The 27,408-nt window shown below is 42.1% G+C and overlaps 1 protein-coding gene across 1 annotated transcript in view; it reads left to right on the forward strand.

Annotated features, from left to right (window-relative positions):
- kiaa1109 (KIAA1109) overlaps nt 1-27,408 on the forward strand; it is a 193,542-nt gene that overhangs the window by 34,847 nt on the left and 131,287 nt on the right. The window contains 14 exon segments of the mRNA XM_080012365.1: nt 1,945-2,073; nt 2,914-3,033; nt 3,320-3,651; nt 3,719-3,972; nt 4,803-5,043; nt 5,902-6,393; nt 7,925-8,198; nt 10,032-10,169; nt 11,992-12,062; nt 13,403-13,576; nt 13,764-13,884; nt 14,459-14,608; nt 20,184-20,311; nt 20,415-20,617. Of these exon segments, the coding sequence (XP_079868491.1) occupies nt 1,945-2,073; nt 2,914-3,033; nt 3,320-3,651; nt 3,719-3,972; nt 4,803-5,043; nt 5,902-6,393; nt 7,925-8,198; nt 10,032-10,169; nt 11,992-12,062; nt 13,403-13,576; nt 13,764-13,884; nt 14,459-14,608; nt 20,184-20,311; nt 20,415-20,617 (2,827 nt within the window).

Consider the following 27,408-nt stretch of genomic DNA (forward strand, 5'->3'; position numbering starts at 1 on the left):
GCAAAAGTCTGGAAATGCTTCTGAAACTCTAATTTAAAGCCTGATTTCTCAGAAATTTTGTTTTGTATTAAGTCATAGCTTCCAAAATATTTGCTTGATTCCCACAAGTGATAACTTGTTTTGAAGTTCTGATTCTACGCTTTCATTATTTGTTCAAAATGTGTCATGCCATGCAAACACATGTATAGTGAAACAGGAGAGAGCTAGTAGCTATCCTAAAAGTCACAGGTGTGGTGGTAGCTAGGCTTGGGCTGATATTTGCCCCCTGTTCGTCCGAGGGACCACGGGGAGTGACTAATGGAGCTCATTCATTTGCGCGCAGAGATGATCTACAGTATGTGGACGTATGCACAAAGCAGTTTCAAGATTCAAGATTTTTATTTGTCACATACATATACATACTTCCATACATATATGCAGTGAAATGTAATGCAACGCACCCGCTGATAGCACACAATAAGTCCAAGGAAAAAGTACTAAAATAAAATAAAAAGTAGAAAATTCCTTTCTAATAGACCGACTAACTGACTCCTAAAACGTAATACAGTAAGTGCAATACTTATAGAATAAGATAAAAAATATATAGAATAAAATACAATAAAAAATAAATTGAAATAAAATGGAATAGGTTGAAGGAATATGCCTATGTATATACAGATATGTGCATTTAAAGTGGCGAGGAGGTTCAACAGTTCAACAGCGAGGAGGCAGATGGTGATTTAGATGTGGTGGCACACTTGGCGTGGATGCACCTCCGATGGGACAGATGTGCCAAATCAGTGTTTTTATTTTAGATGTAGGTCATTTTATTTTGTGTCTCCTTATGGAACGAAACAAGTGCCTAAGGAACAGTATGGAACGAAACTTTGGTAATGGGGACCCTTTCTCTGTGGCTCTCTCCAAAATCACCCTCTCTCCATGCGTTATGCTCACAAAATAATCTTGACAAGTCAATGAGTCATGCCCCGTTCCTATGTGCCCCATCCCCACAATGTTTTGTGCACGGCGATCAGGGCACTTGGAGAGAGTTTTCGGACGCGGACGATTCACACACATAAAAATTATATTAATGATTCCCTTTATTTATACTTCCCCATTGAAATGTTATCCCTGTGCATTTTGAAAGCTATCTGTTTTATCCTGTTATTGTAATGCACACTGACTGACTGACGCAGATTACGTGAACTTGGGTTCCGTGATCCGGCATTAGCGGTTCACCGTCTCTCCAAAGAAAGCAAATAGTTTTTTTTTTTATTACATTTTTTTTATTGTAGATGTATTTATTCTAATAGAATGAAACTGAAAAAATGCTGTGTATGATGGAAACACTTTCTCAGTCACTGCCCCCGTCAACGACGATGATAATATTGTGTATCATGATATTTGGGAGGGCTGGATCACAATATACAATTTTGGATATCGCCCAAGCCTAGTGGTAGCCCACAGGGGAATTCTGCCGGCAACTTCCTGCTTGGAGCGTTAGAGAGCGAGAGCGCTAAGATCGGGGCATTTGCCCCAAGAAGTGATCTGCTATACAGTAGAAGCAAATCGAGTAAATGAAATACAGCTACAATAAAAACAGTTTTTTTATTTGCTTTGTTTGGGAGTGGAGTTCCACCACAGCTCCAATCAGTTTTTCCCCTGGTCTGTATTTAAGACAGGCACTTATGTGTTTCTGTATACCAATCCCCGGCATTTATTGGAGGCCCGGTTTTTAATTGACTACCGGCATATATTTGAGGAAATACGAAAGGCTAGAATTTATTTGCTATAGAAACAGGAGATTGTCATCTAAAACGCATAAGGGATTCACGTGTGTGTGTGTGTGTGTGTGTGTGTGTGTGTGTGTGTGTGTGTGTGTGTGTGTGTGTGTGTGTGTGTGTGTGTGTGTGTGTGTGTGTGTGTGTGTGTGTGTGTGTGTGTGTGTGTGTGTGTGTGTGTCAGATGGCGAGTGTGATTGAGTGGGGAGAGAACTTTGTGTTCCATGTGGTTTCTAGAGAGTTCCAACTGGAGCAACCCAAACCATCCGTCCTCTGCCAGCATGGTCTAGATCGCCGCCTCTGTGAAGCTAAGGTACATGCTTAACTGCATATATCACAGGGACCCCAGAAGTGGAAATTGCATTGTGCCAATGGTATAAAAAAAAAAAGTCACATTCTGTGCCATTTTAATACGAAAATTTGATGCCGATGCATCTTCAGTGAGTCAGAAACTAAAGGATTGTCCATAAAGCGTTAAGGTGTTTATTTGATGAATTATGAATCAAATTTCCTTAGCACGCGTGATTACGGACATAATGTAATTTTTCCCTGTAAGTGGATAACATGACTGATACCAGCACCTGCGTTTTCAAGTGTAATTCATATTTCCCATGCACACCAAAATACTGTTTATTTGGCTGTCGAGCAAAATATCATTGAAATCAGATGTGTTTTACTCAATTAGGGCTTGATGTTTGACGAAGTGATTCTGGACCTACTTCCGCCTTCCATAATTATGTACGGAAACAAATAAAGATTTAATAAACATTTATCAAATAAACATTTTGGAGTGAGATCAGACATGTATTTATATGTATTAGACATGACCAATAAATATACATTTTTAATTAAGAAGTAATGGAGCATAGTTAAAAATTGTACATGTTGAAGTTGCATGAATTCTCATGGTTTACATTGGGCCGAATGGTCCAATCCACACCTTTTCAACGGCAGATAGCGCACAATTACCATAGAATAATTCAGAATACCTTATTTTACTATTTATAAATGCTTTAGTAAGTGCCTTTATTCGATTCTTGGGTTAAACAATTAGGCAATCACAGCATCAGCTCAGGGAGTCGGATTGGAAGTTGCCATCGGTGCAGATGCATTGGGGAGCATGCTCGAAAGAGAATATATATTGTTTTATCAGCTGACCTGCCTACCCGGCCACTGTCGGACATCGGAGGAGCTGAAATACACTATGACCCGACTGGCTGTGGATGGTGCTGACCTCTTTATTGTGGAGCATGGCTGTGCTGCCAACATAAAGGTGATGTAGCCCCTGGAGCAAGAGTATATTTTAAAGATATTTCTTTATTTCAACTGAAATTAAATACTCTGTAATGGGTGATTCAAATTAATTGGATTGCTTTGTATTATTCCATTAACTGCTGTTATAAAAATCTATTTTTTTGCGATAAAAGTAAAGGGACTTGCTAATCTTAACAGAAGCTCATGACATTATGGTATGAAGAGTCACTCAAGGTCACAATTTGAAGGCTTTCATTATTTTAATTTGACTAGTGCACCAATGGCCTTCTCTGCTCCTTTCCCAGACAGGGGCTATACGCCTCGCAAACTGCAACCTGCACAACCAGGCAGTGGGGGAGGGCGTCAGCGCCATGGTTCAGGACGTCAGTGTCTGCCAATATATCGAGCAGCAGCAGCTAAATGAGGGGGCCAGACCACAGCTAGTGGGCCAAGGTCTAGCTCATAGCCAAGGATTTTGTCCCGGCCAGGGCCCCATGTTGAGACGCTCCTTCTGGCTTGAGGCTGGCTCTGTCAACCTGAACCTTGTCACAGCGGACATCGCCCTGGCCGCAGACCATCCAGCCAAGTTTGAGGTCCAGAGGCAGTTTCTGGAACTGCATGATAGTCAGACCAAGAGGTGAGCGAGAGTAAAAACATAATAATCAGAAACCTGTTGAAAAGCTAAACTGCCCTCTCTTCTTCAGACTCTGGTTCCTGTGGCCTGAGGACCCGAGCATTCGAAGCAAGCGCGGCAGGAACCGCTGTGGTTGTCTCGGGGGCTGCAGGTTCTTCGGTGGCAACAACATGGGCCTGGACTTTTTCAAGTTAGAGGAGATGACTCCCTCTTCTTCATCTGCCTTCTCCAGCTCCAGCACAGAGTCAGACATGTGCTACGGCGAGTCCCTATTGAAGCCCGGAGAGTTGATTATCGCCAAGGAAACGCCAAAGCTTGTGGAGGGTAGGCGGGTGCTTCGTTAAAGGAGGGGAAAAAGTGATGATTTTGGGGGAGCACTTGTGTGGGCTGGTAATGGTAATTTAATACTTCTACTGTGTTGACTGAGTTGTATAGGGGTAAAGATGCCACATATGAGCTGAGACTTTGTATGAGTTTTTTTTCTTAAAGCTCATTTATATTTTAAAATATGTATTTACATTTGGTTTTATTTTTTTATATCCCAGCCAATTTCTCATGGGTTTCTATGAGTTTTATTAACATATCTGCTTTGATGCATGGAAGCCAAGTGGTCTCATGCTACTTGCGTAACTCCCCTCAAGCAGTTCAACAAAAAAAATCGGACTTTGAATTTGATGGTAGCGGGGTCAGCAAAAGTAATGCGTCATTGCAACAGTTTTTTTTATGTAAAAACATTCTTCTCGGTATTACATTTCTTCTTTCCCCTTCCCACATTTTGTCAAAACTAAACAATTGTAATACTGAATTTAAAAGAAATCACTATACTGAAAGAATGCAATCCATATGAATTTGGCAGCTACTGTATATCTAATATTGTTGTATTGACTGTATTGAGGCATCATTGTCAAAAGGTGATACAAAAATGTGACGCAAAAAGTGTTGAAATTTTGACTAACTGATTATTTGAAATTTATATAATGACTTTTACAGAGACAATTGAGGTAATCTGCAATGACATTACAGACAGACATTAAATCCCCATCCTGGGAAATCAGTTTCCTGGGTAATTTGTGATTTAGACACTCCTAGTTAATGACATGTGTCATTAGAGAGGATAGCTCATGCATTCTTTTTGTTCTTTTTATTCCTCCTAGCGAGGGGTGTGGGGCTGAAAAGGGAGAGCCACTCACCATGCCAGCCTCCCGAGCTGCCTGAAAGAAGAGGCTTGCAGCTTCTTAGTCTCCAGGTTCCTCAGTGCTCACACAGCTCATCCTCATCCTCCGAGGAAAACAGCTCATCCAGTGCTGCGCTCCCCCTTCTGGCGGGGGAGAGGGACACGCCCTCACCAAGCACAGAGGACCGAGTGTTCCACGTGAACGGGAAGAGTGCCGCTAAGTGAGTGAATACTCACACCGGCACTTGTAGTGGTTGTCACAGCATGGTGGCCAGCTAAGTCATGTTGGTTGGTTTTATGGATATTTATCACAGCACTGCAGGATTTCCTTCAGGAAACTACTTAGTGTCGGTGGTGAGTGATCAGCCAACAGTTGATCCGGACACAACTATCAATTTTATAGCCTTTACTATATTAAATGGTATTCGTAGATAAAAAATTATTACTTTTTATATTGCTCTGCAAGAGGCAGCCTGGCGAAACCTGGCAGCGCCTGAGGTTCTCTTCTAGGAGTAGGTACAAGTGTGTGTGAAGTTTTTTGGCTAGACTGTGCTTCTGTGTGTTGTCTCCTAGCATAATTCATCCTGTCTATTATCGTATGTATTATCTAGTCATGGCTAGTGGACAGACCCCACTGGAGCTGTTATAGGTTGGCATTTAATGGCGGCAGGGTCCATGGTATGTATAGCCAAGTGTATACACCGAACAAAAGCTACAGAAACATCTAATGAGATTCTGCTAGTCTGCAAGAGCAGGGGTGGAAAACGTATCAATTACTGTACTGATCAATGCGACGGAAGATGCATTGATCAGTACCTGTTGACAAATAGTTTGTCTGCCTGTCAAGTCAGACAGATTAAGTCCAATGGCAGATTTCACACCAAAGTCCAGAGGATATCACTATCCCTGTTGTAGAGACAGGTTCTTGCACTGTGTTGCATGATGGTGCAGAGCAAGGGATGTGTATTAATGAGTTTATAATGTTAGTCAACATTACCAAACTTTAGCTTAAAGCTCAGCTCTCTTAATATTAGCTTGTTCAAGTTAATATTTTCCAAACATTACTTTGCTTTTCACAGTACCCTAGAGGAGGTGCCAGAGGGCTCGCCAGCTTCCCCAAACAGCACACAGGAGCGCTCGTCACTGTGCTCACCAGTATGCTCTCCCCTCAAGCGACAGTCGTCTGTCCATTCCAGTCGACTCGGCAGCACCAAGAGCCTGTCCGCTGCTGTCTTCACCGACAAGCCCCCGCCAACTCTGTCAGGGGCTGTCCAGTTCAGCAGTGAGGTCTCCCGCAGCGACGAGAATGTTCTAGATTCGCCCCGCCAGCGCAGGAGCTACGGCTCCTTCCCCTTCACGCCATCCGCTGACTCCACCACGTTCCACCAGTACCGCTCTGCTGACTCCAGCATGTCTGTGGCAGACAGCGAGGCCTATTTCTCCGCTGCTGAAGACTTTGAGCCAATTAGCAGTGCCGAAGAGGGTCCTGGCACGTACCCCGGTCGCAAGAAGAAGAGAAGGCAGCAGATACAACAGCCTCAGCAGCAGCCGTATCACATGGAGAATTACAGGTTGGTTTAACCACAGTTGGATTGGCCACCATTACAGAGTCCAACAAACGGATCTAACGGTTTGAGCGCCCTCCCTGGCAGCTGTTGTAATGCGCGTCTAGATTTAGAATATGTTGGCGAAAATGGGTGACCTCATTCTCCTGGTGTCTTCTCCAGGAAACATTAGACAGTAAATATTTTCAATCAGTGAAAGAAAGCTGAAAATGTCCCTTTATTTCATGTGAAGAGTGCACAAATTGATAAATACACAGTTGTAGAGATGCAAGGTTCGACTCTTTTTCGTGACTCGAGTTTGTATGAGTCACTCACTAAAGAGAGTGTCACTCAAGTCATTCACCCAGAGCTTGGGGAATTCCCCACCGGCCCCTGCGCCCATAGAGCAGGTCTACTAGAGACTTACGCCAGCCGAGCCGGATAACTTCCCGTTCAGCCCTCCACTTGAATGGGATGAAATAATTTTCATGTAACTTTCATTTTCACGTCATTTGCGCATGCGTGCGTTGTGGCGATGGTAAAACATTTTTTTTTTTACTAAATTATTGTACAATAATAAACCTGGACAACGGCATGTCAGATCACATTTTATGCACTTTTTTTTGTTTAACACTTTTATTAACAACTTTTTTTTCATAGTTTTGATGTCTTCACTATTATTCTACAATGTAGAAAATAGTAAAAAGCGAAACCCTTGATGAGTAGGTTTGTCGCCGCTCTCACTACCCAGTTTGAAGGCAAAGGAGTTTCATTTAAATTAAAACAAGCTTTATTGACCAAGAAACAAAACAATGCTTCATTTTCAGAAATACTATGCAGGGAATACAGAAACACTAATCAGGGTATACAGGGCATTAATATACGGAAGTTGTCCACTTTTAAGAAGTTCTCCTGGTGTGGCCATTATCCCAAACACAGCCTTGATTTAAAGCCAAGTTGGGGAAAAAAAAAGGTTTTGAACTAAGCTGTAATTTTCCTTTACCTCTTTTAAGTGAGTCAAAAACAATCACAGGAAGAAATCGTAGAGTTTAAACTTGCGGGCCGCAGTGGGTCAGTTTTTAAGATTCAATGTGAAGGCCGCTCCAGTCCTGGTTCACACCATTGTTTTCCCCTGAAGGGCCAAACTTGATACATTGTATCGTAATCTAGATACAGGTACAAGGGTATCATATGTACTTGTAAAACATTTTAAGACAAATTTAGGAAAGAAGCTTGATTGTTTTATGTTGATTTTCTTTGGATGAAGGTGATGTGGTTCCTTCTTACAATAACATATTTTAGTGATCATAATGTTAGTTGGTATTGATGTTTCTGGATGAAAATCCTTATCCTTTAGTAAACATGTACCTCATACAATTTTTTTTTTTTTTATGTTTTAGACACGTCTGGCATGGATGAGTACTGATGTTGACTCTGCCCTCAGATATTTGCAGGCCCTCTGTATGATCCTGCTCTGTTTTGACTGAAAACCCAGAGGGGCTTTAGGGGTATTAGGACCCATGAGAAGGGTAAAACCATACCGCTTGTCGCCACACAGTCGCAGCTCCATCTACCACAGCGTGGAAGGGCCCCTGACCTACGTGCTCAATGGGGAACTAATCACAGAGCCGCGGTCCCTTCCCCTGCCTCCCATGCACCCGCCGCTACCGTCGCAGCCTCTGCCAAGTCACACATCCCAGGCCTCCTTTGTCTCAGCCCTGGCCATGGATGAGGAGGGTTCTATGGAGGCCGAGAAGACGGCTGAGCCAGGCCCGGTGACTCGGCAGCCTTACGTCATGGCCTGCTACCAAAACTACCTAGCCCAGTATCAGGTGAGCTCTGCCACACAGCCAGGTATTGGGTGCCACCCTGGCCTTCACCCATTTCGGACCTTAAAAAGTGCCTAGCGTTGGTGTTGGGAATTTTCTCTAATCCGTATTTATTAGGGATTGCATGCCAGTTTAAGCACCAATGTGAAATTGATGACTGCTTGGTAAATTACTTGTGCGTTTTCTACTGAACCTAAAAAATTAGTACACTGAACAGTATTATATAACAGTATAAGGCTATGTTTGCCATTTTTCATCCTATGCCTCATTAAAATGATTCTTCTCTCCTTTTCCCATTTTTGAAAAGGAGATTTAACATGGTTTTTAAGGCTTAAGGCTTTGCCCCATTGTACTGCATTTATGAAGCACATGAAGCTGCGGCAATGAAAGCTGAGCGGGGAATTTCTCAATCTTGTAACATTCAGCAATGTTATACCATGAAAGAAAGAAGAAGAAACAGTCTTATTTATCACACAACACAATAACACATGCTTGCACACACACACACACACACACACACACATGCACATGCTTTTGATGGTGGCCGGTGAAATGGATCCTCTGCATTTGACCCATCCTGGCTTGTCCTTCCTCCGGGGGCACAGCCAGGAGCAGTGGACAGCATACGTAGACGCGCCCGGGGACCAGGTGATAAGTGTCCATCGCTGGTCAGACGATGATGGGTGCATGTTTTTGGTGGGGGTCCTTACTGACGTGAGGTGGAGGAAACCCCATGTGAGCACGGGGAGAACATGCAAACTCCACACAGAAAGGCTCCTATTTGGGAGATAACCCGCCGGAGCACGGTGCCAACAGCGCCCCAGGTGGGAATCGAACCCAGGACCTTCTTGCTGTGAGGCAGCAGTGCAATACACTGCGCCACCGTGCCAAAATATTGGAAAATATAGTGCCAAAATAGTGGAAGCAATCTCATTGGTCTACTCCTTCGTGGGGCAGGAACCCCCAGAGGGTCTTAAAGCGCATTCTACTAGCGGTGTGGCTACCTGGTGAGAAAACGAGGGTTTTCAGTTGAGGAGGAGTGTGGTGCTGCTTCCTGGGCTACCCACACATGTTCACCGTATTCCACATTCTCGACATGCTGGTCAGCACTGCCGCAGGCTGTTTTGAGAGCTGCCAGGTGTGAGCCTGCGTACAGAGTTATGCTATGTGGTTTAGAGTGGTTACGGTCAGGTGATTTAAGCTCGGCTGTATGCGGAATCCCCACCCATGAGCATTGTTGTGGGTCGGGTGGGGTGGTAATATAATTTACCCCCGCACCCTATGAATGGGTTCTTATACGTTGGGATTGGGGTTTTAGCTCGCATCTGCTAGTTGGTTCTTAGAATGGACTACCTGTCATTGGGGGTTGGGGGTATACAATATGGCATAGTAAGGACTCAAGTTTGAAATGAAGTAAAACGTTTGGGTTGTGCTACGACTCTGGTTATATGAATGGAGAACTAGAGTTTTTACTGGGGACCTCACTGACTGGCTTGTTCAAAAGCTGAAGAATAGGTCAGAGGAAGAGTGACAGGTGGTGACCCAGTATATATACTGAGGGCAGGCCTTATGATGGGTGTTGGAGTGGCCCAATTTTAGCCTGTCAGGGCCAAGTTGAGACTTGGTTGGTTAAAAGGGGCTTTCATCTTTATTCAGTGGAGCTGTCAGGAGACAGCTTAAGTCATAGTAAAAACTTGTTCTTCATTCGTAAAACCAGGGTTGTAGCACAACCCAAATATTTTTTTCGACAAGCCAATTAATTTGCAGGAATCAACAGTGATTCTCTGGTTGTCACTTAAGTGGGACTCAAAAAATGTTGACTTGTACTTTCAACAGGTGTCCAACTGGTCTGTGAAGCAACCCACAAACAAGAGGACTTCAAAATCTTCACTGCACCGACCCTTGGATCTGGATACGCCTATGAGCGATGAGAACTCAACCTCCTTCGACCAGCTCTCCGTTCCCATCTTTAAGGTATTATTGAATGGAGCATCACAGCTTCTGGTTACATACGGTAGCGTGTCGTGCACATGGTAGGTACAGGACTTGTCACTAACGGTTGACCTCAGCAACCAGATTGAGTCAATTAGCAACCATTTTGTGACCTCTAGTTGCCCCCTTTTGCAACCACTTCAACATAAAAAATAGGGACAACAAACCACAAAACATGCACCCCAAAATAAATACATTTGCTGCATTAGTGATATTTGAATATTGCTGTGACAGTCTGAACCAGAACAATGCACGTGCATTCATGTTTTGTCACGTGCGTCACAGGCACAGGTTTAGAGATAATTGCGAAGACAAAAATCACAAACAAATGTGCAAATTGATTCAGTGACAAAGAAACAGATGAACCACAAACGAAAAATAAAAAGGAAATTTGTGAAGTATTGGGAAGCCAATCTGTTTTGGTGTGACTGACAAGCTACAGGATGGATCAGGCATGCACAAGGTAACATTTGCTCTATTAACTTATTATAGGCTAATTTACAGTAACACTTTGGAGATTAACGTCCAATATTTGTATGTTGTATAGTATGAGTGTACCCGACTCAGAATTTTTGTCAGTCTAATTGGATCTGCCTGTTCAATATGAAGATTCGACTTGGTCCCTTTTTTTCCAGTTCAGCACCACACTAAACTCCTATATCAGCCGACATGAGTCATGTTTTTCCCTGTAAGACTCATATTTTAATGTTTCATCATCTGGTTTCAACACAAATTAAAAGTGTGCCTCCTTAGTTAAACTATAAATTCCCAGCGCACCATGGAGCATCTCTATTTTTGGGGGATTTTAGCATTTCTTTTTCATTTTTATCCGTCCGAGAGAACAACTCCATCCACGATCGTTGATATTACATCAGAACTGAGACGCAGACACGGCTCTAGTCTCCGGTTGAAAACGCTGCGCTGCTGCGTTCATGTACAGTTGTACTGTAATGTCCTGCACAGTTAACTAAAACTAAACTAAAAACTAAGACTAGGTGTGGGGAAAAACATTTTAGTTCCTAGACAGGAAAAAAACCTGAAAACGAACTGAAATTATATTGTGTTCTTAGAAAACTAAAATAAAATAGAAATATACAGGAAATGTCTTTAGTTTTAGGCTTTTTTCAAGCCAATTTGGTCAAATTTGTCATCATATCTGTTACAATACAATGACCAGTTCTTATCTTTGTAGAGAGGCAGCATTATTAATGAGCATTGCTCAGACCTCATCTGATGGAGAGCTACTTTTAAATGGACACATGCAAATTAGAATTGACCATTGTTCACAATGACGGGACAAACAGGACTGTTGAGATCTTATTGTCTCTGTGGTGAGCATATACTGTACATATGGGTGTCAGAGAGACAGAGGCAAATTGTGTCTCTTTATGTCTCTCTATTGTGTGACCAGAAGTGTTATCACAGCTCTTGTCTGTCTTGACTTGTTTCTTTCCCTCTGAACATTAAAATTCTGTCAAGTGTCAGATAAAACACAAACTACAAAGAATTTTGTTTAGTCACTATAATAAAGCTTTTAAACGTTCTTTGATGTCATATTTTCATTATTAAGCTTATGTATAACTGCATAGTATCTTATTTACTTAAAATATGAAATGCCAAAAAATTGCAACCCTATTTTCAGATGCCTGGCAACCACTTTTAAAAGTTGGTGTTGACCCGTGCAAGTATTACAAGTATTCTCGGGGCCTTATGGGGGACATGAGATACTATTACCTAAACCATTGACTCCATCTTACCTTATACATTATGAAAGGTAACATTGGGCATACTGTTCATATTTTAGGTGGTGAAGCAAGGACTTTCGGCGCGTTCTCTCCTTGACAGAGGAGGTCATCTGATGGGAACCACTAACAGGTAGTTTTGGGCAAAATCATTTTTATTGCCTTTTGACCTCCAACTTTGCACTGGAAAGCTTTGTCACATTGAAATCATCAGTCAGGATTCCGCGATCCTGCGATCGCATTATTCAATGCAAAATTAACCAATCAGTGAATTATATGTGAGAGCTTGCAATTTTGACCAATCCCTGCACTTTGAGTGCATAAGAGGATCCAATTAAAAGAGGGTTTGTAATTTTGACCAATTACTGCACTGTTATCGTGGAAAAAGGTCCCAATCCAACCACATGTCAACCAACCTTTTTCCCCCTGGCCTGTGTCAAGAAGGCGTGTGCACCCTGGCGTGTGTAAAGAAGATGACGGCTGATTGTTGATGGCTGACAGGCAGTAACAATGAACAGAAATCACTCTTGTTAGCCAACAAAAGTAACAAGACCTCAAGGTCTAAAGACCCTGCAAAACAATTGTGAGACAATGTTTTTCTTTTGACCTAGTTTAATCTCTTTTCGTAGCAGATTATGGTAGCATGCAGTTTTATGTTGAAACTCTGAGCTAGCTAAAATAGAGTTTTGTAAAAGTTATTGTTGTTTTTGTATTATGTATTCTGCTTAAAATCGTCCTAAAAATGAGCACAAAATAGTGTTTATTACACTACTCTATATAAAATTAACATGAAAAAAACCCATCTCAAAATGTTTCACATCATTTCAGAAAGGACAGCAAAATTTAGCATTTTTGACTGCAGAAATCTCAAAAAGTTGTGAAATCCTGGATGGACATTCACAAACAGTGCACCACACTTAAATCTCACGTACACATGTTACACAAAAAATTTGGAATTTAACCAATACTTTACTGACTTGAATTTGTTCTTACTTTAGGACAAATCACACAGAGGCCTGCAAAATGATATTGCCAAACATTAAGCAAAATAATTGCCAATTGTCATATTTGTGCCAAAATTACAAAAATAAGTAAATATTCAATATTATACAATATTATACACTATAACAATAAAAAAATATTTCCTACTGACAATAGTCCAACACATTATTTTTCTTCTTTACGTCTCATGTGTATTTTGTGTTTTTTTAACATGTTGGCCAAGGCTCTTCTAATTCTAAGATCCTTAAATTAACCTAGGTAATATAGGATATGTATTAATCTCCAAGCAGGTGTGACGATGGCATATTTAGCTTTATGGATATTGCTGGATGGTATCCAGCTCCTTTCCACACAAAGTGAGACAGTTTCTACGCACATATTCGTGACTGAGTCCCATTGTAAAGTTCCACTCTGGACCATCCTGAATTTCATCCTTTATGGATGTTTGCACAACATTTCCTTCCTGCCCAGCACGCCATACACCCCTCTGGATAAGAAGGCCATGGACCGGACAGATGAGGACACAATGACAGACGACTGGACTTTAGAGCAGCCCCTGGCCCAGACGAGAACCACTGCCATCGTGGAGGTCAAGGGGGCTATCAATGTGGTGCTAACCCCGTTGGTGGCTGAGGCTCTGGACAGGTACCAACAATCCTTGAATCGGCCAATATAGACTTGGCCACTGATGCAAAAATAGGGCTGCATTATTACCTGAGCTGTTTATAGGTTGTTTTTTTTTCTGAGCATTTTATAGTTTTGGTCTATTTCAGCCTAGGCTTTATCAAAATGTTGAGTGAATTATGCATCATGACCCAAAATTTGTATTTAGGTACATCGAGTCTATGGTCCATTTTGCAAGCATCCGCCACCCTGCAGCCATTCTGGATGACCTGCACGGAAAAGTTCTCAATGAAGCCTACCAGATCAGCAAATCCACAGTCAGCGAGTCTGTAAGTAGACAATACACAGGCGTGAACAAGTAAAACCATACAGTATATTGTTGAATGTATTTATAAGCATTATTCTAAAGAATCGGACTCAGCATCAATGCACAGTATTGTGCGTAGTGCATGTGTATGACTGGGGGAAGGGGGGAGATGGAGGTTCAAATTCATTGTTGGGTTGTTATAATTTACATAAGTTCATATGATTGGAAGGAAGATGTCCTGGATAGTAGGTAATTTGTCCAGGTGTTTAGGGGGTGGTTTCCTGGTAGAGAGTGACAGTGCGGAAGAGAGGAAAGAGGGAACTAAGGAGGCCAGCGCCTGGTATGGGTGTCTGAAGAGAAGTTTGTAATAAAAAGGGACAGCCATCCCGGGGTTATTTTCCGACTGGGCACCTCAACCCTGGGGTAGTTATCAGCTTCACGGCAGGCAATAAAACCGGCCTCGGTTTACATCGAGGTTCCGTCTGCGTTTTCTTCATTGTGTGTGTTTGGTCGCCAAGCATCAGAGTGTAATTAAAATGTGAGCTAAAATTGCTCTGGTTTGTGGTCACACTGAGCACAGTCTTTCAACTGCGCAGAGCCAAACAGCCAAGCAGGAGCACAAGCTGTCAAAGAGCGAGGGCACAGCGCCTGGCTTCCTCCAAAATTCCCACGGCCAGACGGACGTGTCCACCAAACCAGACAACGTGAAAATCAAGGGCCTCCAGGCTAATGTCTCCGTTCCCAAGGTAAGAGTGCCGATAGGTATGATGAGAAGGACTAGCTAACATAATTTACTGTCAGATGATTTATATTCTACAACAATTATTTTGGGATACAAATTCTTAGAAACAAGTCCTAATCCCTGATCTTTTTTCAAATGTATAAATCAACAATTACTGAACAGTCCTTTTTCTTCTCACATAATGTCAATGTTTACAGGCTAGGTCTTGAGAGGGCAAAGTGATTAAGTGTGCCTTGAATTCTAACTAAATCGCACAAGCAAAGCACCCACCACAATATCACATTCTCATCCACCACACGCAGAGATGATCCATTCACCTTCCCTGCGTCTCATGGTGGTTGGAGCCTAAAATTTGGACTCCACAGACAGAAAAGGACAAATTTCCACTAGTCTAATGTCCATTGCTCGTGTTTTTTGGCCCAGCAATTCTTGCTTTTGGTCTCCTTCAATAGTTTTCTTTTCAGCAATTTGTAGTCTCTTCCTTGACCTCTGTGAACTATTTATTTGGGCTGCAATCTGAGGTGCAGTTAATTGGCGATTTCTGAGGCTGGTGACTTTAATAAACGTATCCTCTCCAGCAGAGGTAACTCATGGTCTTCCTTTCCTGCATGATCCTCTTGATAGCCAGGTTCATCGGAGCGCTTGATGTTTTTTTTTTACGACAGCACTTGAAGAAACTTTAAAAGTTCTTTAAATTTTCCGGATTGACTGACATGTCTTAAAGTAATGTTGGATATTCATTCCTCTTTGCTTAGTTGAGCTGTTCTTACTATAATATGGAATACTACCATACAGACAAAATAATGGTCTCTTATCAAATACGGCTATTTGGCGTATACCCAACCCTACCTTGTCGCAACACAACCAATTAGCTGAATTGCATTAATAAATAAATAAATTCTACAAATTAAATTCCAAAAGGAGCTCTTTTTGACTGAGATTATTGAGAGAAGAAGCTTGAGATCATGCGTGTTTTGTGACATGATGCGTTGTCCTGTTGCAAGTAGCCATTAGAAGATGGATAGACTGGCCATAGAGGGATGCACATGGTCAGTAACAATACTTAGGCAGACTGTGGCATTTAAAGAATACTCAGTTGTTATAAAAGGCCTTAATGTGTGCCAAGAAAATATTCCTTTCATCATAAAGCGAGGGACACATTGCCAACGACGGGGCTGCAGCGTGAAGCCAAGCAGCTCTGGTCTCGTTACTATACGGTCACACCGTCGGCGACGGGGCCTCTGTGCCTCTTCCGTTTGTGGGTCTTGTTGGCTCCAAATAGACTCGCTGTTGCAGGTGCACCAAACATTTCAATCCTCTCTCCCTTTCCATGGTTAATATACATTATATAGATTGATAGTGCCGTGTCAACTTTTTTTTTTTATTAAAATTGTGGAGCAGTTTATTTCGCAAAATAAATGACCCCTGGAAAATAATAGGTAAATATTGCCGTCAGTCCCTAAAGATAAAGAATTGTCCTTGTTGGAGAAACATAAAATTACATGTTAATTATTTTCTCGATTGTTTAAGGTACATTTTTCATTTTCGAAAACAGCTTAATCATGAACAATTATGCAGTGATCAGCGGCATTGAGAGCGTATCTTCCCTCCTACAGGCTCTCGCCCAGCGCCTTGCGCTGCTCATTTGCAAAAAGTTGTAACCTGTTCAACTTATCTTCTCGCCATGAAGCTGTCAGCTTGTCGCTGGTCGTCGCTCCGCCCCTTACAGCCGGTTGAAGCCGAGCTCCATTTGAAATGCATTGCAGCCTGTAGCCAGCCATGACGTAGTACTCACCAAAACCAAAGCGGGCAGTTGAGGAAAAAAATGCCCATTGAACAGTATGTAGATGTAGATGGTCTTCCAGAAGAACAACAAATAACATATGCAAAGAAAACTGCAGCTAACAGCAGTAGAAAACTAATGCTGAATGAAAACAAAATGATTTTGTCTGTTATTTTATATAAGAATTTTAGTAATGCTTTATCACTTTATTCGCCTCTCCATATTTGCTCCTTGACCTGCTACGTAACATCCGGCTCATTCTGTCATGGAGGACAGTAAAAAGTGAAAATATTTAACTGTCGCAAAGATGGGTCCTAATCATTTGTGTATGCACGAGCCAGCTCAGTGATTCTCCATTTTCTCCATTTTTAAATAATATGAGATTAAATGAGGAGAAACCTTCCTCGCGCCCCTTACGCTAACTCACAAAATTGTAGGGGTTTGGAGGTACGTGCCACTCCCTTGTGATGTCATTAGCTTTTATGTTTTCAATTAATCGATTGTTTGTTAAGGTGAATAACGATCGATTAAGGAAATAACTTTAAATTTGCATCCCTACTTTGATGTGTTGTACATCCAGAGATGTTTTATTACACACCACTGTTTTGGTTGGTTAGTTAAGTGAGCACAGATGACTTTTTGAGCCGTCGCTGACCTCCCGATCTTTTGCTTGGAAATATCGATATGTCTGCGACCAACATCATGCAATTTGAAATAGTTCAGGAGGTCAGTGACACAAGATCATGTAGTTTGAAATAGACCTCAGTCATTCCACACCACGAGTCTTTCTGATCACAATTCTTCCCCATTGTGATGTTTGAACTGTTGAACTGAACCTCTTGACCATGTCTGCATGCTGTTATGCATGAGTTGCTATCACACAAGTCAAGACAGACCAGAGCTTTGATAACACTTCTGGTCCCACAATGGAGAGACATAACAAAGAGACACAATTTGCCTCTGTCTCTCTTACACCCATATATACACATTATATGCTCACCACAGAGACAATAAGATCTCAACAGTCCTGTTTGTCCCCTCATTGTAAACAATGGTCAATTCTAATTTGCATCTTTCCATTTAAAAGTAGCTCTCCACCAGATGAGCCATTATTAATTAATTAATAATTAATAATTAATTAATGCTCATTATTAATGCTGTCTCTCTACAAAGATAAGAACTGGTCATTGTATTGTAACAGCTATATAATGACAAATTTGACCAAATTGGCTTGAAAAACACCTAAAACTAAATACATTTCCTGTATATTTCTATTTTATTTTAGTTTTGTAAGAACACAATATAATTTCAGTTAGTTTTCAGGTTTTTTTCTGTCCAGTTCAACTAAAATGTTTTTCTAGTTTTAGTTTTTAGTTTGGTTTTAGTTTTTAGTTTACTTTTAGTTAACTGTGCAGGACATTACAGTACAACTGTACATGAACGCAGCATCGCTTCCTGGCTGATTGGGCGTTTTCAACCGGAGGCTAGAGCTGTGAGAAAAGCAATGAAAGAAATGCTAAAAAACAAAATAGAGATGCTCCGTGGTGCACTGGGATTCCATAACTGAACTATAAGCAGGAGGCACACTTTTACTTTGTGTGGAAACCAGATGTTTTCACATCACAGATAATGAAGAAAGGCATTAAAACATGAGTCTTACAGGTAAAACATGAGACTTGTGTCGGCTGATATAGGAGTTTAGTGTAGTGCTGAACTGGAAAAAAAGGGACCAATAGTCGAATCTTCATATTGAACAGCCAAATCGGATTAGACTGACAAAATTCGGGTACAGCCATACTATACAACATACAAATATTGGACGTTAATCTCCAAAGTGTTACTGTAAATTAGCCTATAATAAGTTAATAGAGCAAATATTACCTCGTGCATGCCTGATCCATCCTGTAGCTTGTCAGTCACACCAAAACAGATTGGCTTCCCAATACTTCACAAATTTCCTTTTTATTTTTCGTTTGTGGTTCATCTGTTTCTTTGTCACTGAATCAATTTGCACATTTGTTTGTGATTTTTGTCTTCGCAATTGTCTCTAAACCTGTGCCTGTGACGCACGTGACAAAACATGAATGCACGTGCATTGTTCTGGTTCAGACTGTCACAGCAATATTCAAATGTCACTAATGCAGCAAATGTATTTATTTTGGGGTGCATGTTTTGTGGTTTGTTGTCCCTAATTTCACTCACCGGCCACTTTTAGATACACCTTGCTAGTACCGGGTTGGACCCCCTTTTGCCTTAATTCTTCGTGGCATAGATTCAACAAGATGTAGGAAACATTCCTCTGAGATTTTTGTCCATATTGACATAATAGCGTCATGCAGTTCCTGCAGATTTGTCGGCTGCACATCCATGATGCAAATCTCCCCTTCCACCACATCCCAAAGGTGCTCTCTTGGATGGAGTTTGGTGACTGTGGAGGCCATTGGAGTACAGTGAACTCATTGTCATGTTCGAGAAACCAGTTTGAGATGACTTGAGCTTTGTGACATGGTGCATTATCCTGCTGGAAGTAGCCATCAGAAGATCGGTACACTGTCGTCATAAAGGGATATGGACATGGTCAGCAACAGTATGCTGTGGTGTTTAAACAATGCTCAATTGGTACTAAGGGGCCCAAAGTGTGGCAAGAAAATATCCCCCGCACCATTACACCACCACCACCAGCCTGAACCGTTGATACAAGGCAGGATGGATCCGTGCTTTCATGTTGTTTACACCAAATTCTGACCCTACCATCTGAATGTAGCAGCTGAAATCGAGACTCATCAGACCAGGCAACGTTTTTCCAATCTTCTATTGTCCATTTTTGATGAGCCTGTACAATTGTAGCCTCAGGTTCCTGTTCTTAGCTAACAGGAGTGGCATCGGTGTGGTCTTCCGCTGCTGTAGCCCATCTGCTTCAAGGCTTGACATGTTGTGCGTTCAGAGATGGTATTCAGCATACCTTGGTTGTTATGAGTGGTTATTTGAGTTACTGTTGCCTTTCAGTCGTCTCGAACCAGTCTGCCCATTCTCCTCTGACATCAACAAGGTATTTTCGTCCACACGACTGCCGCTCATTGGATATTTTTTCTTTTTTGGGCCATTCTCTGTAAACCCTAGAGATGGTTGTGCGTGAAAATCCCAGTAGGTCAGCAGTTTCTGAAATTCTCAGACCAGCCCGTCTTCCTACCAACAACCTTGCCACAATCAAAGTCACTTAAATCCCCTTTCTAAGGGCGACGGTGGCGCAGGAGGTAGAGCGGGTCGTCCAGTAATCAGAGGGTTCCTGGTTCGATCCCCTGTTCCTCCTGGCAGCACGTCGAAGTGTCCTTGAGCAAGACACTGAATCCTAAAGTGCTCTCGATGAGCTAGTGTGCACCTTGCATGGTTGTCGCTGCCATCGACGTGTGAATGGGTGAATGAGAGGCGTGTATTGTAAAGCGCTTTGAGTGGTCGCAAGACTGGAAAAGCGCTATATAAGATGCAGTCCATTTTCTTCCCCATTCTGATGCTCGGTTTGAACTTCAGCGAGTCATCCTCACCTTGTCTACATGCCTAAATGCAATGAGTTGCTGCCATGTGATTGGCTGATTAGCTATTTGTGTTAACAAGCAATTGAAAAGGTGTACCTAATAAAGGGGCGTGTGTGTGTGTGTGTGTGTGTGTGTGTGTGTGTGTGTGTGTGTGTGTGTGTGTGTGTGTGTGTGTGTGTGTGTGTGTGTGTGTGTGTGTGTGTGTGTGTGTGTGTGTGTGTGTGTGACCTACTTTAGTGACTCTGACTTCCCTTTCGCTGCAGGTCAACCTGTGTCTCCTCCAGGCATCTGTAGAAGAGGGTTCACCCTCGTGCTCTAGCAAGTGTGTCATCCATGTGTCCCTTGTAGCCCTGTGCTTCGACCAGACTGCCACTCAGTTTCGAATGAACAGGTAGAATTTTTAATTCACACTTTTTTTCTTCATTTCCCCGAAGTATAATTTTTGTGTAAATCTGCCATGCATTAATGCAAAACACACTCGTTTCTTCACTCAGGGGTATTGTAGAGGAGACACCCACTACCTCAGAACACGGCAGGCCCTCTGTTATGTTGGAGAAGTATGCCTCTTCTACCAAAATGCAGCCTCACTCATCTGGATCACTGCGCTCTAATGCCGGCATTGAGAAAGGAAAGGAAATTGCCGCGAGACTCAACATCCAACGCATTCACAGCCAGCTAAGAGGATTGGACTCCACAGGTGGGTTACGATTATTGTTTCAATGGATACCCATTCCTGGAGGAGTTGCTATTGGGGTGGAAAAAAGGTTATTCAGTGGCAATATGCAAAAAAAAAAAGAATTCCTCCTCATTAGCATAGGGCTTCAGAGTATAGCCAACAAAAAAGATTTAGTATTGGTAATTTATATTTTCTACAATTTTCTTTTCTGTTGTATATGTGTGTGTGTGTGTGTGTGTGTGTGTGTGTGTATGTATATATATATACACATACACAGTGGGGCAAAAAAAGTATTTAGTCAGCCACCAATTGTGCAAGGTCTCCCACTTAAAAAGATGAGAGAGGCCTGTAATTTTCATCATAGGTACACTTCGACTATGAGAGACAGAATGGGGGGAAAGAATCCAGGAAATCACATTGTAGGATTTTTAATGAATTAATTGGTAAATTCCTCGGTAAAAAAAGTATTTGGTCACCTACAAACAAGCAAGATTTCTGGCTTTCACAGACCTGTAACTTTTTCTTTAAGAGGCTCCTCTGTCCTCCACTCGTTACCTGTATTAATGGCACCTGTTTGAACTTGTTAACAGTATAAAAGACACCTGTCCACAACCTCAAACAGTCACACTCCAAACTCCACTATGGCCAAGACCAAAGAGCTGTCAAAGGACACCAGAAACAAAATTGTAGACCTGCACCAGGCTGAGAAGACTGAATCTGCAATAGGTAAGCAGCTTGTTGTGAAGAAATCAACTGTGGGAGCAATTATTAGAAAATGGAAGACATACAAGACCACTGATAATCTCCCTCGATCTGGGGCTCCACGCAAGATCTCACCCCGTGGGGTCAAAATGATCACAAGAACGATGAGCAAACATCCCAGAACCACACGGGGGGACCTAGTGAATGACCTGCAGAGAGCTGGGACCAAAGTAACAAAGGCTACCATCAGCAACACACTACGCCGTCAGGGACTCAAATCCTGCAGTGCCAGACGTGTCCCCCTGCTTAAGCCAGTACATGTCCAGGCCCGTCTGAAGTTTGCTAGAGAGCATTTGGATGATTCAGAAGAGGATTGGGAGAATGTCATATGGTCAGATGAAACCAAAATAGAACTTTTTGGTAAAAACTCAACTTGTCGTGTTTGGAGGAGAAAGAAAGCTGAGTTGCATCCAAAGAACACCATACCTACTGTGAAGCATGGGGGTTGAAACATCATGCTTTGGGGCTGTTTTTCTGCAAACGGACCAGGACGACTGATCCGTGTAAAGGAACGAATGAATGGGGCCATGTATCGTGAGATTTTGAGTGAAAACCTCCTTCCATCAGCAAGGGTATTGAACGTGGCTGGGTCTTTCAGCATGACAATGATCCCAAACACACCGCCCGGGCAACGAAGGGGTGACTTCGTAAGAAGCATTTCAAGGTCCTGTAGTGGCCTAGCCAGTCTCAAGATCTCAACCCCATAGAAAATCTTTGGAGGGAGTTGAAAGTCCGTGTTGCCCAGCGACAGCCCCAAAACATCACTGCTCTAGAGGAGATCTGCATGGAGGAATGGGCCAAAATACCAGCAACAGTGTGTGAAAACCTTGTGAAGACTTACAGAAAACGTTTGACCACTGTCATTGCAAACAAAGGGTATATAACAAAGTATTGAGATGAACTTTTGTTATTGACCAAATACTTATTTTCCACCACGATTTGCAAATAAATTCTTTAAAAATCTGACAATGTGATTTTCTGGATTTTTTTCTCATTTTGTCTCTCATAGTCGAAGTGTACCTATGATGAAAATAACAGGCCTCTCTCATCTTTTTATGTGGGAGAACTTGCACAATTGGTGGCTGACTAAATACTTTTTTGCCCCACAGTACATTTTCGCATCATTTGGAAGTGAAGAACCAGAGCTTCAAAACAAGGTGTCACTTGTGCAAATCAAGCAAATATTTTTAAAGCTATGACAGGTTAATGACAAGGGTGTAGCAAACCGTGATTCTGAGATAATCACGTTCCAAGTTTTTCCCCACACTTGGATTTATTCAGCCAGCTCCCAGAATGCAAATGGTTGGAGGACCAACACAGCCGCATGGCCTGCTGAATGTGGCAATCTCTGCATTGCTCTTGTGTTTTGAGGGAATGATGAACAGCATCATCGACACACAACATCTTTTGTTTAACAGTAAGAATATACATGTTTTATAACAGTGGAAGTATTTGGCAATTTAAAAGTGCGGACAACCCAACAAAATATCTATCAATGAGTCTATCAATAATATGAGTATGTATATCAGCTTCGGTGTGTCATTTAATACATAAATGTGCGTATGCCAAATTTCTTCAAAGTTGCTGGAGTTATTATGTGGGCTAACCCCAACCCTACCCCAGCTATACTCTGAGAGCCTGTTTGGGGCGTCTTTTACACTGTAGTCATAAAGGGATATGGACATGGTCAGCAACAATACTCAGTATGCTGTGGCGTTTAAACCATGCGCAATTGGTCTTAGGGGCCCAAAGTGTGCCAAGAAAATATCCCCCACACCATTACACCACCACCACCAGCCTGAACCGTTGATACAAGGCAGGATGGATCCATGCTTTCATGTTGTTTAAGCCATATTCTGACCCTACCATCTGATTGTCGCAGCTGAAATCCAGACTCATCAGACCAAGCAACGTTTTTCCAATCTTCTATTGTCCATTTTTGATGAGCCTGTGCGAATTGTAGCCTCAGTTTCCTGTTCTTAGCTGACAGGAGTGGCACCCGGTGTGGTCTTCTGCTGCTGTAGCCCATCTGCTTCAAGGCTTGACATGTTGTGCGTTCAGAGATGGTATTCTGCATACCTTGGTTGTCACGAGTGGTTATTTGAGTTACTGTTGCCTTTCAGTCGTCTCGAACCAGTCTGCCCATTCTCCTCTGACATCAACAAGGTATTTTCGTCCACACAACTGCCGCTCATTGGATATTTTTTCTTTTTTGGGCCATTCTCTGTAAACCCTAGAGATGGTTGTGCGTGAAAATCCCAGTAGGTCAGCAGTTTCTGAAATTCTCAGACCAGCCCGTCTGGCACCAACAACCATGCCACATTCAAAGTCACTTACATCCCCTTTCCTCCCCATTCTGAAGCTCGCTTTGAACTTCAGCAAGTCATCCTCACCATGTCTACATGCCTAAATGCATTGAGTTGCTGCCATGTGATTGGCTGATAAGCTATTTGCGTTAACAAGCAATTGAACAGGTGTACCTAATAAAGTGGCCTGTGTGTACACACACACACACACACACACACACACACACACACACACACACACACACAGTGCATCCGGAAAGTATTCACACCCCTTCACTTTCCCCACATTTTATGTCACAGCCTTTTTCCAAAATGGATTAAATTCATTTTTTATCCTCATCAATCTACACATAATATCCCATAATGACAAAGGGAAAAAGGTTTTTTTTTAGAAATGTTTGCAAATGTATTAAAAATCAAACAGTGAAATATTGCATGTGCATATGGATTCACACCCTTTACTTAGTACTTTGTTGAAGCCCCTTTGACAGCGATGACAGCCTCCAGACTTCTCTGGAATGATGCTACAAGCTTGGCACACCTGTATTTGGGGTATTTCTCCCATTCTTCTCTGCAGATCCTCTCAAGCTCTGTCAGGTTAGATGGGGAGCGTCCCTGCGCAGATTTTTTCAGGTCTTTCCAGAGATGTTCAATCGTGTTCAAGTCTGGGCTCTGGCTTGACCACTCAAGGACATTCACAGACTTGTCCCGAAGCCACTCCTTTGTTGTCTTGGCTGTGAGCTTGGGGTTGTTGTCCTGTTGGAAGGTAAACCTTTGCCCCAGTCTGAGGTCTTTAGCACTCTGGAGCAGGTTTTCATCAAGGATCTCTCTATACTTTGCTCCGTTTATCTTTCCCTCGATCCTGACTAGTCTTCCAGTTCCTGCCACTGAAAAACATCCCCACAGCATGATGCTGCCACCACCATGTTTCACCGTAGGGATGGTATTAGCCAGGTGATGAGAGATGCCTGGTTTCCTTCAGACGTGACGCTTGGCATTCAGGCCAAAGAGTTCAATCTTTGTTTCATCAGACCAGAGAATCCTGTTTTTCATGGTCTGAGAGTCCTCTAGGTGCCTTCTGGCAAACGCTAAGCGGGCTGTCATGTGCCTTTACTGAGTAGAGGCTTCTGTCTGGCCACTCTACCATATGGGCCTGATTGGTGGAGTGCTGCAGAGATGGTTGTCCTTCTGGAAGGTTCTCCCATCTCCACAGAGGAACGCTGGAGCTCTGTCAGAGTGACTATTGGGTCCTTGGTCACCTCCTTGACCAAGGCACTTCTCCCCCGATTGCTCAGTTTGGCTGGGTGGCCAACAATAGGAAGAGTGCTGGTGGTTCCAAACTTCTTCCATTTACGAATGATGGAGACCACTGTGCTCTTCGGGACCTTCAATGTTGCAGAAATGTTTTTGTACCCTTCCGCAGATCTGTGCCTCGATACAATCCTGTCTCGGAGGTCTACAGACAATTCTTTTGACTTCATGGCTTGGTTTCTGCTCTGACGTGCATTGTCAATAGTGGGACCTTACAGAGAGGTGTGTGGCTTTCCAAAACGTGTCCAATCAATTGAATTTACTACAGGTGGACGCCAATCAAGTTGTAGAAACATCTCAAAGATGATCAGTGGAAACCGGATGCACCTGACCTCAATTTTGAGTGTCAAATCAAAGGGTGTGAATACATACAGGTACGTCTCATAAAATTAGAATATCATGAAAAGTTACATTTTTTTGTCACTCATTTCAGAAAGTGAAACCCATATTATATAGATTCATTGCACAGAGTGAAATATTTCAAGCCTTTATTTCTTGAAATTTTGATGATTTTGGCTATAGATAATGAAAACCCAAAATTCAGTGTCTCAGAAAATTAGAATATTACATAAGATCAATAAAAAAAGGATATTTTAAACAGACATGTCAGGCTTCTGAAAAGTATGTTCATTTCTATGCACTCAATACTTGGTTGGGCCTCCTTTTGCATGAATTACCGAATTGAATTTACTTTCATCTGAATAGAGGACTTTGGACCACTGAGCAACAGTCCAGTTCTTTTTCTCCACAGCCCAGGTAAGACGCTTCTGACGTTGTCTCTGGTTCAGGAGTGGCTTGACACGAGGAATGCAACATTTGTAGCTCATGCCTAGGATTCGTTTGTGCCTAGTGGCTCTTGATGCGCTGACTCCAGCCTCAGTCCACTCCATGTGAAGCTCCCCCAAATTCTCGAATGGATTTTACTTGACAATCCTCTCAAGGCTGCGGTCATCCCTTTTGCTGGTGCACCTTTTCCTACCACACTTTTTCCTTCCATTCAACTTTCTATGAATATGCTTGGATACAGCACTCTGTGAACAACCAGCTTCTTTAGCAATGACCTTTTGTGGCTTACCCTCCTTATGGAGAGTGTCAATGACTGTCTTCTGGACATCTGTCAAGTCAGCAGTCTTCCCCATGATTGTGTAGCCTACTGACCCAGACTGAGAGACCATTTAAAGGCTCAGGAAACCTTTGCAGGTGTTTTGCGTTAATTAGCTGATTAGGGTGTGACACCATGACTTTCCAATATTGTACTTTTTCACAATTTTCTAATTTTGAGACACTGAATTTTGGGTTTTCATTATCTACAGCTACAATCATCAAAATGTTAATAAATAAAGGCTTGAAATATTTCACATATGTAATGAATGTATGTAATGAATCTTCACTTTCTGAAATGAGTGACAAAATATTGAACTTTTTCATGATATTCAAATTTTATGAGATGTACCTGTATGTACATGCGATATTTCAGTTTTTTATTTTTAATACATTTGCAAAAATCTCTGAAAAACCTTTTTTGCTTTGTCATTATGGGTATTGTGTATAATTTGATGAGAGAAAAAAATAATTTAATCCATTTTGGAATAAGGCTGTAACATAACGTGTTATGTGGGGAATGTGAAGGGGTGTGAATACTTTCCGGATGCACTGTGTGTGTGTGTGTGTGTGTGTGTGTGTGTGTGTGTGTGTGTGTGTGTATATATATATATATATATATATATATATATATATATATATATATATACACACACACACATGTATATACATACAGTGGGGGGAATATTTATTTGATCCCTCACTGATTTTGTAAGTTTGCCCACTGACAAAGAAATGAAAGGTCTATAATTTTAGTGGTAATTTTTGGTAGGTTTATTATAACAGTGAGAGAAAGAATATCAAAAAGAAAATCCAGAAAATCACATTAAATAAAATATATAAATTATTTTGCATTTCATTGAGTGAAATAAGTATTACATAGTACATCTTACAGTAGTACATCTCAGGAGGAATTTTGGACCACTCCTCTTTGCAGATCCTCTCCAAATCTTAAAGGTTTCGAGGCTGTTGCTTGGCAACTCGAAGCTTCAGCTCCCTCCACAGATTTTCTATAGGATTAAGGTCCGGAGACTGACTAGGCCACTCCGTGACCTTAATGTGCTTGTTCTTGAGCCACTCCTTTGTTGCCATGGCTGTATGTTTTTGGTCATTGTCGTGCTGGAAGACCCATCCACGACCCATCTTTATTGTCCTGGCTGAGAGAAGGAGGTTGTCACCCAGGATTTCACGGTACATGGCCCCATCCATTTCCCTCGATGCGGTGAAGTCGACCTGTCAACTTAGCAGAGAAACACCCCCAAAGCATAATGCTTCCACCTCCATGCTTGACGGTGGGGATGGTGTTCTTGGGGTCATAGTCAGAATTCCTCT

The sequence above is a fragment of the Zeus faber genome, assembly GCF_960531495.2.
Source record: "Zeus faber genome assembly, chromosome: 13".
Lineage (NCBI taxonomy): Eukaryota > Metazoa > Chordata > Actinopteri > Zeiformes > Zeidae > Zeus > Zeus faber.